At 40.8% G+C, this 25,047-nt stretch overlaps 1 protein-coding gene across 2 annotated transcripts in view; it reads left to right on the top strand.

Moving 5' to 3' along the window:
- cntn2 (contactin 2) overlaps window positions 1-25,047 on the top strand; it is a 99,676-nt gene that overhangs the window by 48,479 nt on the left and 26,150 nt on the right. For both annotated transcript variants that reach the window (XR_013098533.1, XM_004574486.5), the window contains exons 4-13: window positions 1,812-1,984; window positions 2,178-2,273; window positions 2,617-2,829; window positions 3,223-3,325; window positions 3,532-3,713; window positions 3,828-3,964; window positions 6,240-6,369; window positions 8,316-8,466; window positions 11,639-11,766; window positions 13,325-13,500. Coding sequence is in view for 1 of the 2 variants with exons in the window: in XM_004574486.5 (XP_004574543.2) it covers window positions 1,812-1,984; window positions 2,178-2,273; window positions 2,617-2,829; window positions 3,223-3,325; window positions 3,532-3,713; window positions 3,828-3,964; window positions 6,240-6,369; window positions 8,316-8,466; window positions 11,639-11,766; window positions 13,325-13,500 (1,489 nt within the window). In the remaining variant the exon portion in view is untranslated. The remainder of the gene's footprint in view (window positions 1-1,811; window positions 1,985-2,177; window positions 2,274-2,616; window positions 2,830-3,222; window positions 3,326-3,531; window positions 3,714-3,827; window positions 3,965-6,239; window positions 6,370-8,315; window positions 8,467-11,638; window positions 11,767-13,324; window positions 13,501-25,047) is intronic.

Raw genomic sequence — 25,047 nt, 5'->3', positions numbered from 1 at the left:
TGACTCTTTTTATTTAATGTAATAAAATATATTTTATTTTAAAAATAATCTCAAAATGTTTTCTGGCTGATAGTCTGTGGGACCCAGGAAGACCGTACACCTGCATCTCTACAGTTTCTGTGTGAGAGGATTTTCTTCAAAGGAGAAATCATCGCACGAAGGAACAAATTCTCTTTTTAAATAAAAATTTAAAAGGGTTTCCTTAAATGGATCATGTCTTTAATTTGCAAGTACATATGCATGATCTCTTTCCAGTTCACAATCAATCTACCCCCAGGTCAAAAATATGTGTAAGAAAATTGGCCTAATATAATATTATTTATAAACATACCTGTCCAGCTGTCCAGCGATTAGTGCATGGAGGCAGGACCTCACAGCAGAAGCATACTCAATAATGTGTTGTACATTATTATATGTATTTTTCACTTATTGTATTTGCCAACATCAAGAAGTCAGAAGTAAAGAAAGACCACATCATGGTGCATGTTTGAACAAGGGAACTTTATTGATCACAATAATTTATTAAATAAATAAACAAACAAAAACATGTTCAAAGCAGCACAGCGGTGGCCCAGTGTCAAACAGAACTCCACTCTGCAGCGTGAGCAGTCATAATGAAGCAGTTGGTTTTATTTTGTGGATTCAAGCTGCTCTTCATATCTTTGGCCACCAGATGTCAACCAGAGAGGACTGTGTTGAAAAGCTTCGAGTAATGAAAACGTGCTTCAATACTTCAGAAAGCTTCATTTGGCCGAGTTTGGTTATGTTTTCCACTTTTACAGATTATATCATGTAAAATCTTGGTTTAAATCGATTCTGACAGGTTTGTTAAGTTAACATGTTTTTTTTTTTCATTTCAACTGTTAATTGGTTTAGTTTGAACTCACCTTACCTACCAGTGTGCCAGGAACAAAAGCAGGAAATGTAGTTTTACTGTATTTATAGCTTCCTGGTTAATCTGAGGTCACAGGAAGACACCAGGTGAAGAAGCAGGAGAACCTTTGTAATTTAATAAAACTGATTTTAGACTGTGTTTATAGAGAAATTGATTTGTTGTAATACGTATTGTGTCTGAGTCCAGAAATGTTTGTCTTACCTATCTAATGGAGTAGTCCAGGGTGAGATTGTTTAAGTGGACCATTTAAGCAGAAAAGAACCAGGTCAGTGTAGCTGTTTACATTTTCACCTTCATTTCCATTGAATTAAGTTCAGTTATGTTTATTTGAACTGAGTTAACTATGGAGTTGAGTTTCTTATTAAGTTTTGTAAATATTGTTTGGTCACAAAATGGTGAATAAATCACTCGCTCCACTGGACAGCATCAGTCTCCTGCCCTTCTTTAGCTGCTAAGGTCAAGTCCTTCTGGAAATGTGTCCACTCCTTTATGAGTGAGGACATGGATCGGAGAGTCAGTCAGCAGGATGGGAGGAGTTAGAGAGAAACTTGGGGTTTGTTTGAGAAAAGCTGGCCGTGAGTATGTTAGTATCACAGACCCCAGTGACTGACTCAAAGTTGAAGTGAACTTTTTATCTGCAACAGGAAGCCAGAGTTGCAGCATCTCAGGCTGAACAAACTCAGTTGTTAGCTAAACCTGCCCAGCCATATCTGTGACTGCTCCATGGGCACACAGCTAATCTGTGAGAGCTGGAATTTTTTAACTCAGTGACATCCAAATCAGTTTGGATCTTTAAAGTCAAATGTTTCTTTTTCACTCCATTAAAATGAAACTACCATAAAATTTGAATTATTTTTTTTATACTGCAGGATAAAAAAAAGCCTGAATCAAATGATTATTTCCATTTATCATGCAGGTGGCTTGTGAATGGGACTGCGGTTCCATTGAATTTGGACCGATACTCCCTGGTGGCTGGTACCCTGGTGATAAGCAGCCCCGACCCCATCCGGGATACAGGCTCTTACCAGTGTCTAGCTATCAACCGCTGTGGCACCATCATTAGCAGAGCAGCCAACCTCAAGTTTGGTTGTAAGTAATAAAGACCTTTCAGTCATTTTACTTGTTTGAGCTGCCGGCTTTAAAAACATGGCAGAAAAGGCACCAGACAAAAACACGAGTTTACATTCTTTGTCTGCTTCTGGATCAGAGCTCGCTGGTTTTAGGACTTTTCTCTGTTTTTTTCAGCATTTATTACTTATTTGTCTGCATTTGCTTGTTCCAGACCTCCATGACTTCCCTCCAGATGGCAGAAGTCCTCAAACAATAACTGAAGGTCAAGGAACGTTCTTGGCCTGCCAACCTCCTCCACATTACCCAGGTACCTCTCTGTTTCATTGTTCTTGAAAATGATAATTTATTATATATATTGTCAGAGAGCCACAGAATAGTCCTGTGTGTGGCTGGAACATTAGTTTTTTCTTTTGCATCATTTTCCTTGACTAAGAAAAAAAGAGTCGTGCTGCAGCTAGCCACTTCACCACTAGTGCCCAGGGCCAGAAGGTGATTAACAGGTCAGAGGGGCAGAATATGACAGTAAATATGAAATGAAATCTCTCACTGATACATTGTGACTGTCATGATTGTGACTTTTTACAGTGAAATCTAAGCGCTGACAGAATGAAACGACTAAAGTGACTGACGGCGATTCTTTTCTTCTCTAGCGCTGTCTTACCGCTGGTTTCTCAACGAGTTTCCCAACTTCATCAGGAAGGATGATGGGCGCTGGTTTGTGTCACAGGTCACGGGGAATCTGTACCTGGCCAAAGCTGAACCTAATGACACAGCAAACTACTTCTGCTTCACAACGATCAACATGGAAGTTAGCACGAAGAGCACATTCAGCAAGGCCAACCAGCTCACGGTAGTCCCTGATGGTATGAAAGACCTACAGCTGCATCACTCGTCTCTTAGCATCCTCACGTATAGTTGTTCCGCTGTCTGTAGTTGAGCATCAATGATTCTAAAAACATAGGATAACAGGGTGTTGTTGTTCACTGATAGCCCAGTGCAACGTCCAGTTTTAAGTTGTGGCATTAGCTTGCCTGTTATCAGTTTACTAAAGGCTGAAGCAAAGTCGACTCAGAGACAGCTGCTGACTTTCTCCTTCTCATCAGTAACCCTGCTGGTCAGCCCATGGAATACTGGCCCAAGCCTTCCACTAAGGATCTCATTTAGACTGAAAGGATTTGGATTTTTACACTAAAAAGAGGTTATGGCACAGAATTAAGTGATAATCTAATCTAAGAAGATTTGCTTTTTCATTCCAGCCAATCCCAGGAAGTCAGCTCCAACCATTAAAGTGCGCTTCCTGGCAGATACCTATGCCCTGGCTGGACACACCACCCAGTTAGAGTGCTTTGCTTATGGAAAGTAAGTGTCCATCGCAGAAATTGCTGTGTGATGCTTCTGATGTGTCTTATATTATAGAGTGATGCGGTTCAGCTGTAGTAATACATGTCCAGCCATTTTTACATCCTCATACCTCAAACCTAATTATCACTCTCTGATCGCTGCACTGCATTTTATTGACCTCTTACTTCCATCTCTCAACTCTCGCTTTGCTTTTCATCTTAAAGTCCAGTTCCAAAGGTGCGGTGGAGGAAGGTGGATGGTCTAATGCCATCCAAGGCAGGCCCCACTGTGGAGGGTCCCACCCTGACCCTTCCTGAACTCTCCTTTGACGATGAGGGCATTTATGAGTGTGAAGCCTACAACTCAGAAGGAAGGGACACCTACCAGGGACGCATTAATGTCCAAGGTGACTACAGGTTCTTCATTGTGCAGCAAAGCATGTGTCATTTCATTTTAATGCACTCGTGTTCATTTTATAGCTCATGTGTATTTGTTTTTTCTTGACTTTCTTCTCGTCCAGCTCAACCAGAGTGGTTGCAGGTGATGACCGACTCAGAAGTGGAGATTAGCTCAGATCTTCAGTGGAGTTGTGTGGCTGCTGGAAAACCTCGACCCTCTGTACGCTGGCTACGCAATGGACAGCCACTTAGTACACAGGTAACACAACACACACACACACACACCTGACCATAAAACTTCTGAAGAAGGCATTTGACATGACCATGTGGGTACAGTTATCCTTTGGACTCGATTTTGAAGCAGAGAGATATTTCTTTGATGACAACCTCTCAGCCCATCATGATGGTACTGTGGGCATTCCAGTAGTTCCAGCTGGTGGCAGCCTCAACCCTTGGTGCTTTCTGTGTTGTTCCTTAACCCTTTAAAGCCGGTCAGAGCGGCACGCTCTGTTTTGCGTAACTATTTTTAAATCCCTGTAGAACCGGAACCGCGTGAGCTAGCGCAATAATTTGTTTTGCATATGAAACCGGAGGAGTTGTACTTACATCTGATGCCATCAGCTTGTCCTCGGTCACGGTTTCCTTCCACATATAGCTTTGCAAAAATTGCATAAAAAGCCTTGCAGGAACAAAAACATAATATTCCAGAAACACGCTTTGCCGATCCGATCAGCTGTTCGTAACACTTCCCACAGTGAAACAGACTTCAGCGCGAACTGTCACATGTCCGCCATTTCCTGCCCGAAACCGGAAGTGACGTCACATTCGTGAAAAATATAGTTTTTTACTTGTAGGCCTTAAAAGCCTATACTGGTGTTTTTATAAGTCATGGTTGACTTTATGCTTTTCTGAATAGTTGCTGGGATGCTTAGAACTCGAATTGCACTGCTGGAAATAGTTTATTTTGATGCTGTTTTCTTTGCAAATTAGCATCATAGGATTGTTTTTTGTTTTTCCTGCAGTATATAGAAATTGCTGTATCTCCAAAATAAAACTATGAAGACACTCAAAATAAATTTCCTGTGGTGGGAAACTATTTTTGCAACTTTTTTGTATTTAAAGTTTTGAGGGATAAGCCTCTTAAATTTCTCCAAGTAGAAATATATGTAAAAAAACCAAAAACGATTTTCAATTCTTTTGTAGTTTATTGCACTTTTTTGTAATTAATGTAGTTACTATGGACTTAATGCATACATATTATTAAAATCTGGGCTATAACAGTTGTATTGATGTATAGAAACTTGAAATGCTCCCAAAAATGGCTCCACAGCATGTAAAAATATAAAGTAAGCTCTGGCGGACTTGGTTCTATGGTAGGTCTTACATCCTAACAAATTTCCTCTCATGGGTGGGTGACAGGTTGGATTTTCAATCAGATCAATTTAAATTTTTAGTTTTTATTTATATAGCACATCATCACAACAACAGTTACCTCACCTACAGTACCCTACAATAGGGTAATGTCAGTAACGTAGTGGGGACGGAGCTGGACTCTCTTAGGGTGGTGTCTGAGAGGCGGATGTTGTCCAAGATAAAGACAATACTGGACAACACCTCCCACCCACTCCATGACGTGCTGGCCAGTCACAGGAGCACACTCAGTGGGGGACTGAGATTACCCATGATGCACCACTGAACGACATAGGATATCGCTGCACCACTCCTCCATCTAATAGGCTTTAAACACTGTAATAGTTACACCTTTTTGCACACGCTCTTCTCTTACTCGCTAATGTTGCTCTCAACTTTCTTGATATTTATCTATAACCACCTCTGTCAATCATTGATATTTATTATTGAGTGATTTGTATATATTGTGCTATTTCTTAAATTTGTAAATCTGTAACATATCGTATTGTTAAATAGTTTGTTGTCTGTTTTTGTTACTGTACAGGAGCAACTGTAACCCACATTATTTCCTTAGGGATTAATAAAGAATTCTGATTCTGAGTACAACAGCAAATCAGAATAACTTGTATTTATGTCCAATTTCTAGAACTGACCTCAAAATCTGCAGTTGTTCAGAAATGGCTTCATTAACCTTCTGGAATAGTATTCTGAAGTTCCAAGACCTTAGAGATATTGTAAATCTGAAAACTCCTTAAAATGGGGCATGGGGTTTATGGAGAGGGCTATGAGCACATTGTGGCATAACTTTCATAAGTTCCTTATTTATTAGGGACTTCGTCTTGATCCCAACCATGGATACTGCCTCTTAAAAGCAGTGAAAAAAGGAGCCAAAGCATAATCAGACAAATAAGGAAAGCTGTGCTTCAGTTAATGATTCGACCTAAGAACACCTGCGTGTATGAATATGGCTTTTGTCCTTTAATAGTTTAATTGTCACTTTAGTTATTTCTGCAAACAGTGAGCTGAATAATGCAGTACTGTACAGCATGCTTTGTTACACATGTCACAGATCGGTTTGTGCTTTCTGTAACTTTATCTCTTCTTTACCTTCTTCGGACCTCAAGGATCGTGTGGAGGTGAATGGAGTTCATCTTAGAATCATCAACCTTGCTCTGGAGGATTCTGGCATGTACCAGTGTGTGGCTGAAAACAAGCATGGCACCATCTACTCGACTGCTGAGCTCAGGGTCCAAGGTAGATAGAGACTTTTCATTCTCGAGCCAAGTAGTTTTTATTGTCAACCCAATATACACTCAAGTATACAGTCGGGTGAAATATCGTCCTCCTATATCAAAGGTGCAGACTGTACAATGAAAGAAATTCAAATACATACGTACAACTATACAGAAACAAGATAAACTACGAATAAGTACAACAGTATTGTACTTGAATAGAAATAGAGTAAGAATTAGTGATGGGAATTCCAGCTCCGGCTCTTTCGGCTCCCAGCCGGCTCTTCAGGTTGTTTTGTTGCTTTAATTAATTTATTATCAACAACAATATAAAATTATGGACAAAAGTAATTACTAATGTAAAAAAAAGTGGTTTTATTTATATATGTTTATATATAAATATATACGGTGGCCCCTAGAGACAAAACACGTACAAACTCCAAAACACATTTCTAGAGTTAACTGAACTTCCAAAACAGAGCTACCAAGATCACTTAAATTACAGCCAGAGGGGCCGATGGCGCGATATGGCAGCCTCGCTTCTGTCAGTCTGCCCCAGGGCAACTGTGGCTACAACCGTAGCTGCCTCCACCAGTGTGTGAATGTGAGAGTGAATGAATAGTGGCATTGTAAAGCGCTTTGGGTGCCTTGAAAAGCGCTATATAAATCCAATCCATTATTATTATTATTACACAATTGAAAGCATATGTGTATTGTTTGTGTATTTATACACAAGCACTCACCTGTTACTACCACACACCAAATCGGTTGTTGTCACTTCCTGGCTTGTGTAGCCATTCGGTAACAAAAGCTCCACACTGCCCCCTAGCATCCTGGAGCACTTCTGTTGCGTTTTGGAGGTTTCACATGCTTCGGAGTTTGTACGGGCTTTGTCTGTAGGGGCCACCGTAAGTATACTTTTATTTATTTACTCCACATAAAATGCAATAAACAAATTATAAAATACAAAGACCAACTATTTACATTTCAACTTTTAACTATTTAAATTTTCAGCCTTTTCCTTTTAAACTAATTGAAAGTGAAACAACACAAAACACTGCAAACCACAACACAATAAAAATACAAATTATAATATGCAAAACAAAAGGAAGATGCACAGAGGACAGTGAGAGGAAAGTGTTATGTAGTCCAAAGAAGTGTGTGTGGAGAAGAGAGTCCAGTGTGGAGGGGAGCAGCATGGAGCTGGACTGCTTGGGGGAAAAGCTATTGCACAATCTCGCCAACCTGCTCCTGATGCTGCAGAGTCGTCTTCTGGATGGGGGAGAAGTAAAAAGTTGGAGGGGGTGGTGATGCGGGTCAGCCATGATGGTAGTGGCTTTATGAATGCAGCATGAGGTATAAATGTCCAGTAGGCTGGGTAGAGAGCTGCCAACGATGTGCTCCACACAATCCTCTGGAGGGGTCGAACACAGTTCCTGTGCTCAGTGTGATGGATCTTGTATGTCCAACCTGAGATCCATTGATCGGTTTGTGTGGTATGTGAGCTGTAGTGGGTCCAGTTTGGTCTGATGGTGGTGTTTTTAAAGCACTGTGGCACAACAGCTTGGCTCAGGGAGATGTTGAAAATGTCCGCTGGTTGGCACAGGCTCTGAGCACACGTCCAGGTATATTGTCTGGTCCAGTAACTTTTTGTGGGTTGACCCCAGCGAGAGTCCTTCTCACTGACTGTCACTGTCTCAGCATTCTCACTTATGTCTATGTGATAGACACAGATACCTGTTTCTTTAGTTACTGGCCCATAAATAGGACTCTTGTTACTTCAATCTATTCTACTTTTACCTGTAAAAAGGTGTATTGATAATTCCTAAAGACAACATAATAAAAGCATGCCATTACGTGTAAAAAAAGTATTAATTTTTCGTTGGATTAAAACAAACAGGAGATACAATTGACAGCAATGCACCACTCTCTTTTGTTCCCCTATCCTTGTGTGTCTCTTCCTTTCAGTTCAGGCTCCAGACTTCCGGTTGAATCCAGTAAGGAAGCTTATTCCAGCAGCTAGAGGGGGACAGGTGATGATTGATTGTCGCCCTCGAGCTGCCCCGAAGCCCAGTCTGTTCTGGAGTCGTGGAACAGAGTTGCTCACCAACAGCAGCAGGTATTTCCCTAGCTAAGCCAGTGTTACAGTTCATACTACAGTGTAAACAGCATGTATGGTCAACTACCATGGTCAGTAAAGTCGATCCTAGCACTAATTGTTTTGTGCACCCTCATGTAGCATCTCAGGCCAAAGTGTGATGCACACAGATGGCTGCAAAAGAACATTGGCTGCTTGGTCTTTCATTTTTGTAAGCTTCTATTCCATGAATAGTACAAGAACAACTGAAAGCAGTCTCACAGCTAGCTGAGGCCTGTTCCCATGCTATTCTATGATAAATGACACAGATAAAATATCTGTTGTTCCAAGCACTGAACTCATTGATTTGTATATTATTATTTTTAATGGAACTTTCAACACGAGGTCCAGAGAGATGTTGTTGCAAGTAAAGGAGTCTATCATACCAGTCAGAGTAGCCAAGTATATATAACCTATACTTAAAAAACAATATATAGACAGAGACAGTTTTGTTAATTTTAAGTTTTTGGAGATGGTAGACAATATACAAAATTGGCTGTAATAACATAACAATTAATATAGTACCTTTGTTAAATACCTTGAATTTAAATTTAAAGTGTGCACTTACCGTATTTTCTGCAATATAAGGATTATATATATATATAAAATCCTTTAATTTTCTCAAAGATCGACAGCGCACCTTATGTATGAATTCTGGTTGTGCTTACTGACCTCAAACTGATTTTATGTGCTACACGGCGCTCAAAAACCTGTCAAAAATGTTTTAGTATGACTTTGCTAAGCTTCGAAGCCGCACCGCTTGATGGATTGTTGGAGCATTACAGCTACTGTAGTCAGGAGCCTCGCGGAGTGATCTGGGTCCCAGACTCTGCCTGCTTCAAGTCCTAAACTCCTTCTTCTTGAGGTCCTAAAGTCAAACGAACACTGAGAGGTAAAAACAGTCTAAATTCTTCCATCTGTAATAAAATCATCAGTGTTGCTGCTTTACCAGGTGTAACTATTAAGTTTAACATGCAGGCATCCATGAAAACAGAATTTATTAAATATAACAGAGTTAGACGTTAGCAGGAAGTTAGCTCGCTAGCTTCCACCTAAACATGTTCTGACTGAGATTTTTCTGAAATAATTCAAACGTACAGCTCTGCTATCACTTCCAACATAAATGAAGACAGGAAACTAAACAGCAGTGACGTTTGTAGGGTTACTGAAGTTGGGCTAGCTGGTATATAATGATGTGCTACGTGATCGCTAGCGACACAGCTATGTTAGCATAACATAAACAGTGAAGCTGGAGGACGAACACTAACACTTTTCCACTTATAAAAGTTAACGTGAAGGTTCCTGATGGTTAGAGACAAATGCAATCGCATAGCAGGATGCTGTAAACGGACCAAACTTCAGTCAGAACAACTGAGATAATCCATCCACAATACGAGGTTAGTCATTAATATACTGCAACAACATGGGAATAGAGCCGCTGTGAGAGAATACAGCATTAATGAATCAATGGTACAGAAGTGGAGGAAGCAAGAAGAATGAGCTGAGTAAAGTTTGATTTATCTGACTGTTTTGTTTGCTTAATGCTCATAATCAGGTGCACCTTATGTATGAAAACAGACCCGTTCATTGACAGTCCACCTTATAATCCGGTGCGCCTTATGGTCCAAAAAGTACGGTAGATTACATATTGATTGTTTGATTTAAAATTCACTTTAGTGGTGTACATTTATACACCTAATGATATATGTAAGTTTGTCATTCTTTCAAAAACTCATCTGCAAATGGTGTGAATTCAAAGTTGTTTGGCTACAATAATAGCAGACAAACTTTAAACCCTAGAGCTTGGAAAGAAACCGACTGGATTCATCCAAGAGGCTTCTTTAAATCTAAAACCAGTCCCAGGGATTGAAGCCCTAGTGGGGGTTGTCCCTTAAGAGTGTTGTTGACCTGTTTTAATCATGTGCCTCATTACATGAGCCAAGGTGTGAAAAAAGGCGTGGGTCATTACCAGGTTGGATGTTCCTGGTGACCAATTTCTTAGTTGACTAAATGAGGAAAAACATTTGAGTCTGAAACTAAGAAATACTAAGAACAATTTAATGGACAATGTCAAAATATAATAACAAAGGCATTTAAAAAAAACGAGTAATCACGTTCCGCTATAATGCTTAACTGTGCAGCACATCGCATCGTGCATTATGATCATTGTTCATAATGAGCATGTTAGCATGTTATACTCTAATTCCCAAAGAATGTACTCCTCATTGGCGAGTACAAAACTAGAACTCAACATCTCAGTGAGGTCAAATATCAGCTCTCTGACGTTTATATGTATTGCACAACAGCACTTGCCAAAAAGCATTCAACTTCAGCATATGGAACAATGTATGTGCCTCCCATGAAGAAGAAAAACACTCAAAATAAACCAATGTTATGTTTGTGCCTGTATACAAACATTGCATTTTGGGGAGAAAATTAATTTGAGCAAAGAAAAGTTTAATTTGAGCGTACGGCAGGGCAGTATGGCCAAAAATATTTATCACGATATATATTTGGAAATTTGCGATAATGATATAACTGACAACATAATTGACGTGAGACAAAATACTTTACAACTCCACAACTTTATTAGTGCAAAAAAAACCATCAATGTATTTTCACTGAAACAAGCAGCTGTTTTCTTCAGTAAAAATATAAAAATGTAACAGTGCAAATGCAAATTCCTCACTAACAAAAGGCATTTCCAGTAGAAACTGGCCGACATATCCTCAGCATAACCATGTATAACATCCACAACACTTAAAAGACTGATAAGTCTCGTACTGACTGTTGCGTTAGGTGACTTAAGTAGGTCACATGGTGGGAGAAGGGCTCACAGTGGTTTCACCTGAAACCTCTGGTGGAAATGACACCTTGGCTCATGTGATGAGGTAAATGATAAATAGTATCGACTAAAGGGTCAACCCCTCTAGAGTTTAAATACCTGGGACTCTTAAACATTTGGTTTTAGCACTGAACACACCTCTTAGGCGAGGAAAGAAATGTCTTCACGAACCTTTAAGAAGTCCAGTCGCTGTCTTTCTTTCTTTCTAAGCTCCGTAGACAACTTGGAATAAGTTAAGTTTTCCATGTACAAACACATACAATGTTTTAGATTAAATTAAGGGTTATATTGTACTGTGTCTTTTCTCAGAATAGCAGTAACTCCAGATGGCATCTTGTGGATTTATAACATCAGCAGAGCAGATGAAGGAAAGTACACCTGCTTTGCTGAAAACTACCTCGGCAAAGCCAACAGCACTGGACACCTGTCTGTGAGAGGTACACAACTCAACAACTCAGCCATAAGTAACAAACAACCTCATGCCACATGTCAGTGAGTTGAAGCCTTTGTTCCTATTGCTAGTCGCTATAATCATCTCAAAGTCGAGATAAGCTTAACTGTGCACTTTGGATTGCTTGTGTTCTCTTCTGACACACGTCCATGAATTAATTATTTCATTGAAATGTAATTATGTTTGAAAACGCATTCTCGTAAATTAATAGAACTGAGTGGTCCTGAACCTTCGACTGTATCAAGCATGAACGAGACAATATATAACATTCAGACTCTGATGAATGCAAAAGGAGGAACTCAGGGTTCACTGTCTTAATCAAACTTAGTTTTGGCATGGAGACTGGAGGAGCCACAGATCAACCCACCAATTCAAAAAAGTGTACGTGAACTGGAGACTGCTGGAACACCAGTGTCCCTGTAATGAAAGGATATGAGTCCTCTAGTCCAGTGGTCCCCAACCTTTTTTGCGCTACGGACCGGTTTATGCCCGACAATATTTTCACGGACCGGCCTTTAAGGTGTCGCAGATAAATACAACAAAATAAAACCAGTACCGGTACCGAAAAAAAGAAGATTTATTCATAACACACGTGAAAAGACCCAGGAAAACCGAGTTAACAATAAAAACGATAACAAAATAACGCTGAAAACCGATAAAAACCCTGAAAACCAGACATTTCACACCTGAGCCTCGGTACCGCGGCCCGGTACCAAACGACTCACGGACCGGTACCGGTCCGAGAACCGGGGGTTGGGGACCGCTGCTCTAGTCCCACAGTGGTTGATTGTCTTGTGTTCACTACTGCGGCTCCTCCGAAAAAGAAAGCCTCCAATCAGAATTATTTGACCTGGTGACCTTAAATGCACACCTTAAGGCAGATAGCTGTTAACATGTTTGTTTATCCACCCTGACGAATCACCAGTAAAACACTTCTTCTTTTGATTACTATTTATTAAAGCATTGAATAATTAAAAAGTATCATGTACATGGAACTGGTCTGTTTAGAAAACCACAGGCGTAAAACACTCAGTCTTCCCAAAAGAGAGTGACCCCCTGGCAGAGTTTTACATGTGAACGTGCATCTGTCTATCTAACCGGTTCAATCTGGTGGGGAGAAGCTGCTGGTACCAGTTATCATGTCTACATCTGCCCCACACATTCTTACATTTTCACTGATATTTCTGCAGGTTTCTACATAATTATTCAATCAGTAAAAGATTTTTAATTATATTAATCCCAAATAATAATCAAACCCAACATTACCCCTCCAGATAAGCTGGAGAGGAAATGGTGTCTCATTTATTTAGAAGTTCTTCATTTATCCTGGAAAAAACGAGTTTGTTTGTCGATTTAAAAAACGCCCTCTGTAAGGCCAGGACATGTTGCACCGCTGACTGAAGAAAACAAGAAAGCATTTGAATGGTACACAAGAACATCTATGAATACATTTTCCAAACTGTCAGACTTGTTTATTTTTTATTTTGGTATCTTCAGACATTTGGACAAGGTCTTGCTAATCAGAACTATTTACCCCCTCACAGATGCCACCAAGATCACGCTGGCCCCTTCTAATGCCGACATAAATCAGGGCGAGAATGTGACGCTCCAGTGCCATGCCTCCCATGATGCAGCTATGGATCTTACCTTCACATGGTCTCTCAATGGTGTCCTTTTGGACCTGGAGAACTCTGCTGGGCCTTACCATCGGGTGGAGGGGGTGAGTCCTATAATGTTTGTGCTGAAAAGAAGGTTCTTGCGAAGATACTGCAGCTTGCCTACCAATCGGAAGGATGGTCGATCGATCTCCAGCTCCTCCTGTCTCTGTGTCAAAGTATTCCTGGGCAAAATACTGAAGCATGAGTGTGTATGCTTGGATGTATGTGACCTGTAGTAGAAAGAACTCTGAGTATTTAAATGGAGTGCTATATTAGTACCAGTGCAGGTTTGAAAGCCTGCAGAAAATTCTGATTTGGTAACTTCTATCATTCACTCTTGAGACTGTGATATTTAACTTTTAGCTTCATCAAGGTTTCAAGACACTATCTCTACTTTCAAGATTAGGCTTCAAACTTTCCTTTTTGCTAAAGCATATAGTTAGGGCTGGACCAGGTGACCCTGAATCCTCCCTTAGTTATGCTGCAATAGGTGTAGGCTGCCGGGGATTCCCATGATGCACTGGGTGTTTCTTCTTCACTCACTGTGTGTTAACAGACCTCTCTGCCCTGAATCATATCTGTTATTAACCTCTGTCTCTCTTCCACAGCATGTCTTTATCCCGTCTTCCTTCTCTCACCCCAACCAATCACAGCAGATGGCCCCTCCCTGAGCCTGGTTCTGCTGGAGGTTTCTTCCTGTTAAAAGGGAGTTTTTCCTTCCCACTGTCGCCAAAGTGCTGCTCATAGGGGGTCATATGATTGTTGCGTTTTCTCTGTATGTATTATTGTAGGGTCAACCTTACAATACAAAGCACCTTGAGGCAACTGTTGTTGTGACTATATACATAAAATTGAATTGAGTTGAACTTAGACAGCACAGAAAATAGCAGCACAAATTTCAGTTTTGAGTTTTTATTGGTGCTTTAGGCTAACCCTAACCCTGTGCCATGGCGAGTAGCACTGTTACCTCGCAGAATGAAGGTCCTAGGTTCAAATTCGTCATCTGCCTGGAGTTTGCATGTTCTTCCCGTGTTTGTGTAGGTCCTCCTTTTGGTAGCTAGCTTCTTCCCACAGTCTGAAGACATGCCATTAGTAGTTAGGTAATTGGTGAGTCTAAATTTCCCATGAGTGTGAATGGTTGTGTGACAAACTGGTCACCTGTTAGCTACCTGTCCTCAGTGAGGAGAGCTTTAAAAGCAGAGCCAAAGGTGATTAGTAAAATCAGATTGAAACCATTCCAGTGCAGTCCCTCTGATGCCCACTAAGTCCTACAGCCAGGAGATAAGGACACCATAATATATGATATCAAAAGCAGAACCGAGGTCTAAAAGTACTAAAGCAGCAGATTTCCCGGAGTCAGTAATAGTTAAGAGGTCATTTCAGAATTTTAATTGCTGTGATGTGCTTTCCATCTTGATGCATGCTCAGTCATCCATGTTCCAAAGGTTGATTCAGTTCATCAGGGCGTCGCGTTTTCACTCATCAGGTGACGTCTTCAGTCTCAGCTGACTGCAGGTTTCAACCTTATAAACAGGACATTTGCACAGTGACTGAAACCAGCCCACTGAAGGAACAATGGGCTGGGAGGTCAGTTTCACGATCAATCATATGCAGACGGTGAGTAAGGGGGGACATTGATGATGTACTGTAAACCAGTGCATATGGATCAGCTTGACATATCCACAGAAGCACAAACTGGGTGTCACCAGATGTAGCGCCCAGTGAAGCAGAAGAATATCACATCAAGTAAATGCAGTTATCCCAGCTGGGAGGGCACCCAACGAAAGCTCCAGGCCGTCCAGGAGAGAAGGACAACTGCTGCCTAAGACAAAACCCTTAGTGATCCCTTGTAGCCCCTTTTCCAGTCGTTCATACTCAGATTGCTTGGATGAGTGACATTTTTTGAGGGCTAAATCCTCCCCTTGGCAAATTCTGGCTGTCACCATATCACCTGTCCCGAATTCAAGATCCAATTTAGGATAGGCTTTCAATTAGAACCTGCAAGCTTCTATTTCTGTTCATAATGTTCCATGGCCACATTTCAAAGCTCATCACTAAAGAAATATATAGGCAGGAAATGTGTGCCTTTGGTGTTTTCAGCTCCTCTTTTCCACAAATGGACCGCTGACCCGCAGTCCATCCTGTTTCTGTGTTTTCTCTTCTTCTACGTATGGTTTCTGCTTTTCCTGTTCCTAAGGCACTCAAATCTTAAAGTCAGGGTAAGTCAACATAAAGCTGGCATTCAAGATGGTGTTATCAAAGTCTCGTCTGTTTTAAGTCACATTTGTGCTCCTGTTAACAAGTGCTTCATCCTCTGAGCTGCATCAGCCTCCATCTCTTTATGCTATCCATTCACCATCCCGGTCTCCAGAGGCCCTGCAACCTTCTCGCAGGCCCTCCTCTCTCTCTAGCCTTTCTGCACTCTCATACTTGCCTCCCTCCTGATCTATGCCAGCCCTCCAGCCTGGTCTCAGGCTCTCACACTCGCCTCTCTGCTGGCCCGCTTTGGCCTTCCACCTTGAATGCAGGATCTCACACTCGCTTGCTTATCATGGAAACACAAAGACTTTAGATGCAACTGAAAAGCCTATCAAACCTTCCTGCAGAGAGATTTTCCAGGTGACGCTATTTCTGAGAATTGATTGGTCAGTAGGCGGTGATTTCATGCCTAGTCTGCTCGTCTGAGTTTACACTGAAGTTACTGGGATAAGCCAAAATCCAGGCCTCTGGTCACACATGTTAGGGTGAATGAATCCAGATAAAAGAAAGAGATCCACTTGTTCCTCCAATTAAATGCTAGCAAACATTGCATGTAGCTTCAGTCTAAATAAATAGGTTACACACACAGATCTATGCTTGTTAGAAGGATGCAGTGAATGTTAGTTTGAGCTTTGAAGTATTTGTGGATAATCATAATAAAAAAGGAATATCACCAGAATCCTTTCATTTTTTTTAAACAGGGCTTTGATCGTGAAACGTGCAGGTGTGGCAGAAGTTTAATTAACAAAGTCCACAGACACAGTCAGCTGTAATCGACACCTTTATTCTGGTGTGGATGAGAGCGAGTGGGCCTTCAGCAGGGCGCTGCTACGCTGGTCCCCCCCAAGGTGCCAAGAACAAAAGGCTCCACCATCTGTTTAACCCGATAAACGGTGCCCGGATGTCTCCAACTGTCTCACGACCGTGTGCAATAAACACATATGTGATATAATCAATAAATAGGTATTTCCATCACACAGATTTGCAGTGACCCAGTCTGTTCAGTCTTTGGTTCACAGCTCGGCAGCTTGTCTGAAACAAGCGTGACAGAAAACTGCTGCTCCATGAAAATGTAGTTTCACCTGAATTTATTTTGTAAAGAAACCAAAATTCCAAAACACTGAAAGAAACTATCCGGTTGTTCAGGGATGACACGACGAATCCTACTTCCGGACCTAAAGTAGTCTGCGTTTAATATGGCTTTTGTGTTGTTAACATGTTTAATGTTTTGTATTTTCTTCTATTTGATCTCAAAAAGCTCCTAAAACAGTCAGTGATCCCTGTTGACCTCCCTCGGCTTTTATTACCGCTAATCATTTATTTAAGCTCAGTTTTTAAACCCTTAGGATGTAGCTACAGCCCAGCCCATGCAGCAGTATATGAATGACTAACCTCGTATTGTGGATGGATTATCTCAGTTGTTCTCCTGGCTGAAGTTTGGTCCTTTTACAGCATCCTGCCATGCGATTACATTTGTTCCTGACCACCGAGAACACTCACGTTAACTTTTATCGAGTGGGAAAAAAGTTAGCTTGTTTATATTATGCTAACATAGCTGTGTCGCTAGCGGTCACGTAGCACATCATTATATACCAGCTAGCCAAACTTCAGTAACCCTACAAACGTCACTGCTGTTTAGTTTTCTGTCTTCATTTATGTTGGAAGTGATAACAGAGCTGTACGTTTTAATTTGTTTCCAAAACCCCGCAGTCAGGGCATGCTATATTGTGTTTAGATAGAAGCTAGCGAGCTAACTTCCTGCTAACTTCTAACTCCGTTAAATGTCATAAATTCCATTTTCATGGATGCCTGGATGTTAAACTCAATTGTTACACCTGGTAGAGCAGAACGCTGATCATTTTATTAAATATGAAAGACTTTAGACAGTTTTTCAACTCTCAGTAATGCCATAGTGATCGTTTGATATATGGACCTGCAGCGGAGTTTAGGCCCAGACACGGCTAGTGACGTCAGACTGAACAACCGGATAACAATAAATAATAATAGATTTTATTTATAGGCGCCTTTCAGACCCCCAAGGTCACCTCACAGTAGCACGTAAACAATACCATAAAAAACATAAGAAAAATGTATATATAGCAAACATGGCAGATAAAATTTAGACATAAACAGTCATAAAAGTATAAAAGCAAATATAAAAACTGAGCAGGTAAAAATGGCCTAAGACAGATCAGGTGTATGCAATTCTTAACAGATGGGTTTTGAGTAGTGATTTAAAAGTGGTGAGACAGTGTGTGGTCCGGAGAGCAAGTGGGAGTGCATCCAAAGTCTTGGGGCAGAACAACTAAAGGCTCTGAGTCCCATGGTAGTCAGGCGAGCAGGTGGAACTGACAGAAGGGAAGCTGAGGAAGAGCGGAGTGTACGAAGGGGCGAGGAAGTGTGGAGAAGATCGGATAGATATGGAGGAGCGAGGTTATGAAGCGCTTTGAAAGTGAGAAGCAGGATCTTGACACGGAGGTGAACTGGGAGCCAATGGAGCTGTTTAAGAACTGGTGTTATATGTTCAGTGGATCTAGTTCTGGAAATAATACGAGCAGCTGTATTTTGAACCAACTGCAGTTTATGGATGATTTATGAGGTAAACCATAGAGAAGAGAATTACAGCAATCCAGATGAGATGTGACGAGAGCATTGACAAGTATGGCGGTACTGTGTGGTGTGAGTGAGGGACGAAGAGTAGAGCTGGGTGTCATCTGCGTAGCAGTGAAACTGGATGTTATGCTTCCTAAAAATATTACCTAGGGGTAGGAGATAGATGATAAAAAGTAAAGGACCCAGGACAGAGCCTTGGGGTTCACCAGAATTAACTGGAGTAGATGCTGATCTGTGAGGGAGTAACTGAACAAACTGTGAGCAGCCAGAGAGATAAGAGGTAAACCAGGCGAGTGCTGTACCATTGATGCCAATAGATGCTAATCTGTGAAGAAAGATGCGGTGGGAGATAGTGTCAAAAGCTGCTGTAAGGTCGAGAATGAAGATGGAGATGAGTCCAGAGTCAGCTGCAAGCAGAAGATCATTGGTGATTTTTACTAGAGATGTTTCTGTGCTGTGACATGAACGGAAGCTGGACTGAAACTGTTCGTACAAGTTATTTCCAGTGAGATGACGATGAACCTGTGCAGCCACTATCTTTTCAAGAATTTTTGCTAAGAAAGGGAGATTTGAAATTGGCCTGAAATTATTTAGATTGGAGGGATCTGAACCGTTCTTTTTTAGTATGGGAGTTATTATTGCAGTTTTAAGGGAAGAAGGAACAGAACCAGATATAAGAGAGGAGTGTACGATATTAGCAATCAGTGGGGCAAGAGACGGGAATGAGAGTTTGACCAGAATTGTCGGCAGTGGATCAAGTTTACACGATGACGACTTTAAGTTTGTAATTATGGAAGATGGCTGAGTTATTGTGGGAAGTTCAAAATTGGACAGAGAGGATGACAGCTGAGAAGGACAAAAAATGCAGATACATTTGACCATATCACAGGACGAGGGCAAGTGTTGATGAAGATTCTCAGTCTTGGTGTAAAACAAGTCCATAAATTCTGAATCCTATCCTGGCCATTTGTGGCCACTTTGCTTTTCGCTTTTCAACCATTTTTGTTCTGTTAATGCCAGTGGAATGAAACTTCCCAAAGGTGTGTATTTTTGTCAGATTTTTTAATTTTCAACATCAGCTCCTTAATAATGTCAATAATATTCACTATACACTAAATAGTTCCTCTGGGTTCTATCGTGGCCATTTGTGGCCAATTGAAACCCATTATAACCACCTTTTTTGATTCCTTGTTACTGACAGTACTATATCATGCAATTTAGGTAAAATTGCTTTCATTCTAAAGTCAACACATGAAAATTGTAGTTTTTAATGTTTTTTACCAAATGACATCATTTACCCATTTTTGGCCAAACAAGCAATTTCATGTAATATTCTGAGTTTCTAGTAGCAGCCTTTGATGGCCTACCACACTCCAATGGACCAAAATAATGAAACAATTTTGACATAGGTTTGATCTTAAGGATCTAATAGTTTGTGTTTATGCATGACATTGCAGTACAAACATGTATTTGCAAGATAGACTGGAATAAATTCAAACATTACATAGGCTGCAGTGAATTTTTGTGGATGCAGGATATTGAGCTTTGAGGTTCCCAGTCACTTAGCTTTGAAGCACATGCTAAAAGCACTTTTACTCTTGTATTTTTCATCAAAAGATACCATACCCAAAATATTAACTCTAGAAATAAAAACAAAAACAAAACCTGCAGCTGCAGCTGGAGCGCAAACAACAACAAACACTGTTTGTAAACGTGTCCTGGAGTTTATGCAGGTGCAGACAGAGCTACTGCTGTAAGTAAGCCTAACAGCTTCCAGATCATTTATTCTGGCAATATGGCAAGAAGGTCATCACTGCTTCAAGCACTGCCTATATGATCTGGTCAGAGAGCAAGGACAGCAGCAGTCATCTGTCCTTGAAGAAAATACATCTGCCCAAGATGAAGAAACCTGCTCTCCAGAAGATGAGGGGACAATCTTCAAAGAGGCTGACTGCATCACCACTGATGAGTTCTAGCCAGTGCCCGAATCCTCTTCTTTGGGGGAGGATTGGGGTTGGGGGGCATGGAGGTGGAGCCCCCCCCCCCCAATGATTGGAGGGCTCCACTCACTCCACTCCACTCCAGACCACTGGAGGGCTCCACTCACACCCAGTTCTCAGGAAGTGTTGTTGTTGTGTTTTGGAGTGAAAGTGTTGAGTTCTGTGGTGATGAGCAATAAACGAGCAGTGTTTATTGAGAGCTCTCGTGTCGTCTGCGTTTACCTCCACATTGGTGACCCCTGACTCGAACATGCTGCAGTCCGATGGTGGCGCAGACTCCGCTCTGGATGCATCAGCAGCGCCAGCCCTCTGCCTCCGGCTGCAGCTACGTTTGCTGTGGCGCAAACGTCCTACCTTGTCAGAACACCGGACTTTTGGCTTCACGATCCCCCGTCATGGTTCGTGCACGTGGAGGCCCAGTTCTCCCTTCGTGACATCTCGGCTGACGACACGAAATATCACCACGTGGTGGCTTTTCTCGACCCGCTAGCAACCCGTCGTGCGTTGACGCTCCTCCGGGACCCACCCACCCGAGTACGCCGCTCCTAAGGAGCTTCTTCTTCGGTGCTATGCCCTCACCGACGCAGAGCGAGCCGAGAAGCTCCTCTCCCTCTCAGGCCTGGGTGGTGGTACGGCTCTCAAACTGATGGCGCACATGCTGTCCTTTCTCGGACCGGACGACGGGGGATTTCTCTTTGCCCACATTTTCCTCAGACAGCTGCCGGCGTTCGTGAGAGCCGGCCTCGCCAACTCTCCACTTCCGGGCACGAAGGATTATCGCTCCCTGGCTGAGGACACGGATTGTATTCAAGTATTCAAGTATTTATTTTTATTGTCATTGTCAAAGAACAATGAAATTGCGTTCTCCGGCTCAATATTGAGCTCTTTTATTTGGTCACTAAATTGCCTCACTGGCCACTAACACACCATGTGTGACATTGCTTTTGGCCATTCATCTCCTCCCCCCCCCCCCCCCCCCCCCCCCCCCAAACAAAAGAAAGAATAAATACATAAATAAATAAAGTAAAAATAAATCATTGTAACAGTTACTGTTACTGACCTGCAATGATGATAAAAAAACATATTAGGTTTCACCATTTATATGCTAAAAGATGTGAACTTTATTACTATTTTTACTATAATAATACATAGCCTGACTGGTATTCAAAGGGTATAATATCAGAATTTGAATTATATTTTGGTTTTTATGACTAGAAGCGGTGCTAATTTAAAAAATCAAGTCAATGAAAGTAGAAAAATGTTTTAATATATATGAATTTTATAGCATTTTGTAAATGTAAACAGGGGGTGGCCATTTTTGGCCACGAACAAGCTGAGAGGGATTTTTTTTTGTTTTTCTCTCACTGCACAAAAAAACCAAGATGCATAAAACTCATTGATACTTTTAATTATTGCTATGCATCTAACCTCCATCATGGTTAGAAAATAAATCAGTTTGCATGTATTATTTAGAAAAAAATGGGGATTTTATGCTTTTATCCCTATGTAAATCATTACAATTATGTGATTTAACTGGTATTTAAAGGGTTAAAATTATGAATTTGATTGAAATTTTGATTTTCATGAACAGCCCTGATGCTAATCTAAAAAATCATGTAAAAAAAACTGGACATTTATAGCATTTTGTAAATGTAAACAAGGGGTGGCCACTTTTGGCCACGAACAAGCTGAAAGGGGTTTTTTATGTTTTTCTGCCACTGCAGAAAAAAACAATGTTGCATAAATGTCATTGATGGTGTAAATTATTGCTATGCATCTAACCTTCATCATGGTTAGCAAATAAATCAGATGGCATGTATTATTTAGAAAAAAAACTGGGATTTTATGATTTTCTCTATTTATGAGTTGTTATGATTATGTGCTCTAACTGGTATTTAAAGGGTTAAATTTCAGAATTTTAATGAAATTTTGATTTTGATGAACAGCCCTGATGCTAGTCTAAAAAATCATGTAAAAAAAACTGGACATTTTTCTTAACATATAATAATTTTATAGCATTTTGTAAATGTAAACAAGGGGTGGCCATTTTTGGCCACCAACAGTCTGAAAGGGGTTTTTTATGTTTTTGCTCTCTCTGCACTAAAATAACAATGCATTATAATCAATGTTGATGTGAATCAATTACATGCCCCAGACTCTACTATTAATAATACAAGAAATTTCAGTAGCAATGCAATTATATAAAATTGCGAGATTTGAGGTTGTCGTCCAGCTGGTGCAGTGGACAAACAAACTGGTGTTTAAAGGGTTAAAATATAAAAAAGTAATAATTATTTTATATTTATGGAAAGAACTGAAGTTACTTAAAAGCTTTATGCAAAAAAAAATGGCAACAAAACAAAATTAATAAAAAATTACAGACCTAATCTGTAGGTGGCCACTTGTGGCCACGAACAAGCTGAAAGGGTGGTGTTTTTGAACAGATTCAGAGGGTTAAGGGAAGAAGGAACAGAACCAGATATAAGAGAGGAGTGTACGATATTAGCAATCAGTGGGGCAAGAGACGGGAATGAGAGTTTGACCAGAATTGTCGGCAGTGGATCAAGTTTACACGATGACGACTTTAAGTAATTATGGAAGATGGCTGAGTTATTGTGGGAAGTTCAAAATTGGACAGAGAGGATGACAGCTGAGAAGGACAAAAAATGCAGATACATTTGACCATATCACAGGACGAGGGCAAGTGTTGATGAAGATTCTCAGTCTTGGTGTAAAACAAGTCCATAAATTTGTTGCAGACTGGCAGAGTGTGTATGTATGGCAAAGGTATCTGGGGGTTTAACAGTATTGTGTAATGTAGAAAACAAAGTGCGAGTGTTTCCTTCAGCGGATTCAATAACAGAGGTGTAGTAAGCAGATTTAGCATGATGAATAGCTTCTTTATAGTGTTGTATATGACTGAGATACATGTCCTTGTGAATAGTAAGTCCTGTTTTCCTGGAGAGACGTTCCAGGCGGCGTCCAGTAGCTTTAAGTTGGCGAAGTTCAGATGAGTACCATGGTGCAGAGCGAGAGAAAGAAACAGTTCGAGTTTTTTGGGGAGCCAAGGTATCTAAGAGGTTGATAAGTTCATTGTTATAGTGAGATAGCAGGTCGTCTATGGAAGCTGAGGCATCAATGGTAGGTAAGTTATTAATGCCATGGGAAAGAGCTGATAGATCAATGCCCCTAATATTTCTAAAAGTAATTGAGCGGTTTTGTTTATTTTTGTATAGTGGGAGACTAACACTGAATAAAACTAATTTATGGTCTGAAAGAGGCCAAAACAGCACAGTTCTTAGGGGTGACACCAATGCAGCAAACAAGATCCAAAATGTGTCCTTTGGAGTGTTTGGGAACGTTCATATATTGGTGTAAGCCAAAATTGTCCAGCCAGCATATAAAATCTCTTGTGGCTGAATTTGATGTGTTGTCCATGTTAAAAGCAGTAGTATATTTGGAGATAAGAGCAGGGTTTCAGCGAGAAAGTTAGAAAAAGCAGTTAAAAAGTCAGAGTTGATTTTAGGTGGACTGAACTGCTATAGGCGATCTAGTTACTTCATTAATGAATATAACGGTGGCATAACTCACAGGTATATGCTTTTAAATGAGATTAATGTCTATTTCACGTCCCTGCTCCTTACATTTAACTGTTTCATGAAAGTTGATGTAATAAGATGTTGCTATAAAGGTCTAGCTCAGGGGTCGACAACCTGCGGCTCCGGAGCCGCGGCTCTTTAGTCCTTACACTGCGGCTCCACGTGGTTTGGGAAAATAAATTAGAAGTATTTAGCTGAAGTGTATTTTATTTATGTTCTTTTATAACTTGTAGTTCTAAATTGAAAGATTATTGTGATATTAAAATATAAAAATAAAATTATATTCTATTATTATCGCTCAAAATAAGCGTCACATCAGCTCCACCGTGAACTGTGTTAAAACAAACACGCTCACGCCTCACAGACGACAGCTTACAGTCCTGTAAAGATAAAGTGACTTCGTACAGCCCCGACCTGCAGACGCTGTGCGCAGAGGTTCAGGAGCAGACGTCCCGTTGTAAACATATCACAGCAGACCCGACGATGTTTCCATGAACGCGCTTTTCAGCATCTCTTTATTGACCACTGTTCACACACGGTTGCTGTGCGCACACAGCCGGCTGTAGCTTTGCAGCTCACAGCCCGACACACACCAACACAACAGCACAGACGTTAAGGCGGCGAGGCATGATTGCGGGTGCCGCTCAGGTGTGTCGCCTCCCCTGCAGCGGTGCAGCAGACCACGCCCCGCCACACACATTAACCAGGTAAAATACATATTTAGGCAGAATTCTGCAAATATCTATTTTTCATTGTTTATATCTTTTTTATATATATATATATATATATCTTTTTTAAAAGTCAGGTCAAGGCTCCAAAAGCCCAAAGGCGATATAAGGGCGGCTCACAGCAGTTTTTGTTTGCTGGATCATTTTAGTTCAGCTTTCCTTTTGTTATATTTCTTTAAGAGTTCAAAATGTGTTAGTTACATAAATAAAATGTAATTTTCTCTGTAGCACTTCATGGATGTCATAAGCAACACACCTTAGTTGTTCACACAAAGCATAAAGGTAAAAAACAGTATATACAGTGTTATCTTCATCTTAGATGTCACAAAGTATTTGTGGCTCCCAGAGTTTTCTTTTGCGTGGAAACCGGCTCCAAACGGCTCTTTGGGTCTTAAAGGTCGTGACCCCTG

This window comes from Maylandia zebra, linkage group LG5, assembly GCF_041146795.1.
Source record: "Maylandia zebra isolate NMK-2024a linkage group LG5, Mzebra_GT3a, whole genome shotgun sequence".
NCBI classification, from domain to species: domain Eukaryota; kingdom Metazoa; phylum Chordata; class Actinopteri; order Cichliformes; family Cichlidae; genus Maylandia; species Maylandia zebra.
Note: the sequence above shows the minus strand (reverse complement) of the source record. Positions and strands in the feature narration are given on the sequence as shown.